The sequence below is a fragment of the Pinus tabuliformis genome, chromosome 6, assembly GCF_031772625.1.
Source record: "Pinus tabuliformis cultivar Carrire ecotype Pingquan chromosome 6, CPIR1, whole genome shotgun sequence".
Classification (NCBI taxonomy): domain Eukaryota; kingdom Viridiplantae; phylum Streptophyta; class Pinopsida; order Pinales; family Pinaceae; genus Pinus; species Pinus tabuliformis.
Window position 1 is genome coordinate 817,927,032 of NC_142292.1, and position 6,677 is coordinate 817,933,708.

At 36.6% G+C, this 6,677-nt stretch overlaps 1 protein-coding gene across 1 annotated transcript; it reads left to right on the forward strand.

The window, feature by feature from the left end:
* Window positions 1-369: 369 nt before the first annotated feature.
* LOC149261316 (putative disease resistance protein At5g47280) lies at window positions 370-5,603 on the forward strand. Its single transcript, XM_089422006.1, is given in 6 exon segments — window positions 370-1,390; window positions 2,771-2,974; window positions 2,977-3,188; window positions 3,309-3,661; window positions 4,243-4,472; window positions 4,653-5,603. Coding segments are annotated over 6 exon segments (2,397 nt in total). The 5' UTR covers window positions 370-795; the 3' UTR covers window positions 5,456-5,603.
* The last annotated feature ends 1,074 nt before the right edge of the window (window positions 5,604-6,677 follow it).

A 6,677-nucleotide genomic window follows, 5' to 3' on the forward strand; every position in this document is an offset into this window, starting at 1 on the left:
TATACATTATATATTATACTAATAATTAGAATTTTTATTTTACTCATTATATTAGATTTGTGATAATAATTAGAATTTTTATTTTACTCATTATATTAGATTTGTGATAGCTTTGAGTCGTAATATTTAATAAATTAAAAAATTGTGTCAGCGTTAATAACAAGTAAAATTGTAAAGCACAAGAGAGAAAAAGATATAGAAAATTTGGATGGCTATATGAAATCAGTGTATGTGTGTATCCGGTAATAGCAACTTCACTCACTCAAGTTACCGGGGACAGAATATCTGTCCCAAAAAAATATCCATTGGTTTTAAAAAAGAGAAAGAAAAAGTGTCAAAAAAAGAGGAGAAAGAAAATACAGCTGGGTTTCTTCAGTGAAATTTCTTGCGCGGGATTGGAAAATAGAGAGTACTCCTGGGTTGCTTCCCTGAAATTTCCTGCCTAATAAAAGTAAATGCCGCGTCGTACGGTTGGTCAAAATAATTAGTGGGATTTTGTGCGTTGCTTTTGTTATCTGCCGCGGCATGTTCCTTTAATACTGGTAATACAGGACTACCCAAATGAAAGATTTTGTGGTTCCATTGCCGCTATATAAAAGTAATAACGAGCAATTGAGGATTTCAGTCATCGGGTTGCAGTATTGAGTTGTGAGAATCTGAAAACAATCTTTGATCGGAATGGAATCGCTTGGGTGTGATGTAATAAAAGAAGTGCTGAAAGTCGTTAAAGATGTGTTAAAGAGGAGCAAGGAGTGCCCGTACGCTTGCGAGCGCCTCTAACAAACTTTGGAAGGGATGATACCTACGTTGGAACGCTTAAACACTGGTGTAGAGTTGTCCCAAGAAAGCCAAAATGTGCTCAGCGGTTTCTGTCTGAAACTGCAAGAGGGGACTGAGCTATTTCAGAATGGTTCCAAACTTCACTGGCGGCAAATCTTCAAGAGAAATGAATGTACAAAGAAGATTAAAGATTTGGAGTCTGATATTAAACATTTCACTCAAACACAAGGTTGGGCACTTATATTTTCTGAAGTACATTTGCGGGGAGTTAATATGGAAGATAAACTTGAAGGTGGATTGCAGAATATTGACCACAAAATGGAAGGTGGATTTCAGAATATTAGGCACGAAATGGAAAGTGGATTTCAGAATCTTAGGCACGAAATGGAAGAAATGCGCAACTTTGGCCAAGGTCCGATGGATCTATCGGGAATTGATAATCTGGCATCCGAATTGAGCGTCCCGAAATTGCAAGGTTTGGGGACCTTGTTCAGTCAGGTGAAGGAAAGCCTCTTGGAAAAAGATGTTTCACTGCTTGGAGTTACAGGCATGGGTGGCAGTGGCAAGACCACATTGACTAAAGCCCTATGCCATGATTCTAAGGTCAAAGGTGAGAGCATTTATACTGAGTTAGATCTTAAAATCTCACAGACGGTCTCCAAGATAGTAAAACAATATCTTATCTGTTGCTCTTTGATGAAGGTTCTATATTGTTGATTTCATAAATCAAATAAGATTATCTGTTGCAAATAGTTGATTAAGTGCATAATCGGAATTAAGTATCTTAGATTTAATTATTCTGATATCGAGATGTAGAGTGCTGTTAGAATCTACCACGTCTTCAGTACACACAGAGTCAACTTAATTGGCTTTCACCTTACACACTCCCCTTTCTGACATCTTTGTTAAATCTTTTAGGCTAGGAAGAGTGCCCTGGGTCACCCGGAGTTTTATCAGTGAAATCATAAATGGTTAAGCCTTGATTATCGAAGATTCATATGTCGCAGGGATCATTACGAAAACAAGGTCTCCGTTAAGGACAGATCTATCAGCACGGCCATTGATTAGCACTCAGCAGTTTCATTGATGTTGTAAAATCGGGGTTATGGATTTGAAATATTTTCAAATATATATATATATATAGAGGCTTGTTAAGGCTACTGTTAGGTGCATAATGCTTGCCAATAAGCACAGAGTTGCAGAGCATTCGCTGGGGCTTGGTGTAGAGATCTAGCAATACAGACACTGTACCAAGTTGCAGTAAATGCTAGATCAGGGACTGGAGATAAGCGAACTCAAGTTGTTCACATCTGCCACAGGGTAAACCACCGTCTCTTAGGCCTTCCTGACGCCTTCCTGACTGATTTCACCAATGATAAACAATAACTTCCCCTAACAAAGCTCACAACTTTCATTACTATGCTTTCCAATGAGCCACTCTTCCCAAAAAGTGCTGAGTTGAAACCCCTTTTAAGGGATTCTTGCAGTTCTGGATGAACCAGGAACGGAGAGCTCTCCCTTTTTTCCACCCAACTCTTTTGTACTAAAAATGATGGCCCTTCCTGTCCAACTGGAGCGGACAGCTAATGCGTTGCACCTTGCATAATATTCACCCTACTAACCAAAAGATGTAAAGCCTTGAGCTTAACCCACTCAAATATCAAAAACAATATACAGAGTTTCTAGATTGGCTTTTTCATTGTTTTCGGCAAACTCGCCCAAAATGTTTTACCTATCTCACCCCAAAATAAAATATAATCCTGAAACTTACTGACCTGGGAACATCTGTATAAATTGAATAGTGTTGCACTTATTTATCTTAGTTTCTGGTTTTGCATGTTCTTACAATCTCTAAAGTTTCCCCTGCCCCATATGTGGTACGTCACGTCTGTGTTGTTCTGACATTTGCTTGTCTCAGTGGAAGGCACCGGATAGTTCTACAAATTTCTTTCCACCAATAATTTTGTAACTTGTTGTTCTTGGTTCACAGGTTATTTTAAAATGATAGTTTTTGCCACAGTTTCCCAGAACCCGGATATCAAAAAACTTCTGAACAGGATGTGGCAGACGATTGTTCCCGGGAGGAGAATTGATGAATTTGATAACGTCGAAGATGTTCGTATACAGCTGCAGAAAAGGTTTCGTGACAAGGAACCTGGCTCAATTTTGGTGGTGCTGGATGATGTCTGGAAAAAAATCACCTTGAAGATCTGTGGTTTAAAGAAAAGGGGTGCAAGACTCTCATTACATCTAGAAATAAAAACATTATTGACAAACCATATGAGTCACCAGTTTGTCAATATGAGTTACCATGTTTGAGAAAACCACATGATGTGTCCCTTTTCTGCTTGTCGGCATTTGATCAAGATTCCATTCCAGAAAAAGAAGATGAGAAACTAGTCAACGAAGTACTTCTTTCTTCTCCCTTTAATGCAATCTAACATGATTCTGGATCATTTTTAAGTTTTAGCCTTCGTTGAAATTTGGCTGTTAGAGATGCTAACCAACCGGTAATGCTTCTATTACAGGTAATAGAAGAATGCAAAGGATTACCTCTTGCTCTCAAGGTGATTGGAAAGTATTTATGTGGTCAGTCCCCTCAAGTATGGAGGGCTGTGAAGAAAAAACTTTTTCAAGGGCAACCAATAGACGGCTGCCACAAAGCGCTCTTGGAATGCTTGGCAACAAGTATAGATAATGTGGATGAAGAAGTCCGAGAATGCTTTCTGGACATGGCAATATTTCCAGAGGCCAGGAAAAGCTGTGCCGATCCATTGTTAGACTTGGGTGTTTATGTTCATGACTTAGATTGGGAATCTGCTTACGCAATTTTAGTAGAACTTGCGAGTAGAAATCTTGTGAATCTGGTGGACAATCCAAAGTAAGTCACGCATTTTGTTGGAATTTTTTTAATTTATTTTATTATGGAAATAAATTAAATATTAAAGGCTAATTCTTTTGGGAGGGAAAAACTCATACTTTTGAGGTTATAAAATTACATATTTCATATTTTTTTTCAATTTTTTTAATCAGAAAATGGAAAGAAAAACACAAATTTAGATATGCAACTATTTTTTTTAAGGATTAGTAAAAAATAAAAGTTTAGTTTATCTTTTTGATGTAATAATTACAAAAAAAAATCTGTTTGACCCTATCACCATTTATTTTACAGATTAACAATAGATCCAATTAACATTTATTCTATCTCCGCCCAAACTTTTTTATTCAAATTTCTTAAAATAACATTTATTTTTTATATATTATTTAATATTTTTATATTATATTAAAATAAATTAATAAATAAGTTCTCCCATTAACAATATCATTGTTAGTAAGCCTGTTATTTTAAACATTTAATACAGTCTTTTAAACTAGTCCCTATACCATTTACTAAGAAAAAGGAATGAATTTTTATTGATCATTAAATCATTAATAATATAGCGGCTTTGATTTACCTTTCAGACGTACTAGGAAATCCTATCAGAGTAGCCGTGGGCTTTCCTTTACTCAGCATGATGTGCTGCGAGACATGTGTATCCATAGGAACAGGGAGGACCCTATAACTAATGAGCGCAAAAGGCTTAATGAGCTCAAAAGGCTTATTATGCCTCAGAGAGCTGATGCAATTCCCAAAGACTGGGAAAAGGCCGCAGAGTGTGCATTCGCTGCTGAGATTGTTTCTCTCCATACAGGTTTGGTGCATACTTTTCTTTCTGCTCTTCAAGTTGTTTGTGTGTGTTTTTTTTCTAAATATTGAACTTGTCTCACTGTTTATTTTTATTTTTAAATATTGAATTGTCCCACTGTCTTACAATCCGCTTGCACATAATCTGTTTCGAATTATAACGATCTCTGTATTTTTCTATATCAAGGTTCAATGGAGGAGAAAGATTGGTGTCAAATGAAATTTCCAAAAGCCAAAGCTCTCATCTTAAACTTTTCTGCTATTGAATACTTTCTTCCACCGTTCATGGAGTCAATGCCTGAATTAAAGGTTCTCATTATTGTCAATCACCATTTCAAGCGTGCTACACTCAAAGGTATATCGGTCTTTTCTTCATTAACTCAGCTGAAAGTTGTTCGGTTAGAGAGAGTAAAAGTTCCTCCCCTCCAAGAATATCGTCAATCCTGTCAAAAATTAGAGAAACTATCATTCACTCTATGTGAGGGTTTTGGCGATGTGGGGTTGGATTGGTATTTCCCCTCTCTGGTTGAGTTTGCTATTGATCATTGTAGCGGTTTGAAGGAACTGCCTGCGAGTGTTTGTAATATGGCTTCCCTTAAACGATTATTTGTCACAAACTGCCCTGATCTTCTTAAGTTACCGGATGATATAGGAAATCTCAGCTTGCTGCAAATGCTTAGATTGTATGCCTGTCCAAGTTTAGAAAAACTACCATGTTCAATTTGTAATCTTGGACGACTGCTATTCCTGGACATTTCACTGTGTGGGCACATAAAACAACTGCCGGATGAATTTGGTCGACTATCCAAATTGGAAGAGATTCATATGAGGGACTGTTCTGGTGTGAATATTCCTAAATCTGCTAGTGACTTGAAGTCTCTGAAGCATGTCATCTGTCATGAGAAGATTGAGAAACGGTGGAAAAAAATCAATCCTGGCATCGAAGTGGAAAGTGCAGAAGAAGAATTCGGTTTGTCTTGGCTCGATTGATTCAGGTCTATGTCAAATCTTAAGTTTATGTTTTATCTGTTGTCTCAAGTAGTGGTGGTTGTTTTCAAATGCTTCAATCGCATAGAGAATTGTAAGGGTTTGTCGGCATTCTCTTTGAATGTATGCTATTTCTATATTTTGCTTGCTTTACTGCGCATCCATATGATTTGAATGTTGTTACTTCTGTATTTTGCTTCTATTGCTGCGCATTCATATTGTCATATGCAACTTTATGGTTCACATATGATAAATTTGTCTCTTACTTCTGTATTTTGCTTCTATTGCTGCGCATTCATATCGTCATATGCAACTTTATGGTTCATAAATTAGTAATTATTTTAAAAGTGTAAAGAGAACCACATAAGATTGTTAAATTGGAATTGTTGTATTTTGATCTAAAATAATAATTATTGTATTAGATTTAAGTTGTTTAGCGTGTTTGTGTTAAGTTGGTAATACACAATTAAAATAATATTTAAAATATCTAGATGATAAAAGTTAACTGTACAGATTACCTTTGCCTCCTCATTTTAAGCGTTCTATGTCATTTTATGAAGGGTATTCAATAAAAAAAAATTGCCTATGTCTGATATGGTGGCATTCAAAATGTATGTTGTATTCTTATTCTCATTTGTATTCCCTATTTTTGATGATTATCTCATTTAGGATATTATCTATAATTGTTCTAAACAAAGACAATGTATTATTACTCTACATCAAGTTGAACTGAACTGAAAGGATGGATGACAAATTAGAAGAATCCTACTATTGTTGTATATTGGTTGCTTCAATAGTAGGTTTTGGATGACATTGTCTGCTTAAAGAGATCTTTGCTTAATGGACCACAACCAATTGCCATAGGTTCTTTTGTAGCGCATAACATTCTACATATGCATTTGTGGAGTAACTGAGAAACAATACATTGCCCCATCTCCATGGAGTCCCAGGCTCTCCAAACTTGTCTCGCGGGCATTTGGGTCGAGGAATGGTCGGCCCACATTGTGGATGGAGAAGACGCCTCAGTGGTAGAGATCGGGGTGAGCAATGGGTACTCCGTTGATGGCCACGACCCCATTCTCACACGGGGGCTTCACTCAATGAACCTCTTACATAGCACGTGCGTTCGTGGCATACTAAAAAATACCCTTAATTTGACAAAATATTGGAATATACCTCTAAAAATCAAATTATTTAACCCCTTACCAATATGAACCCAATACAC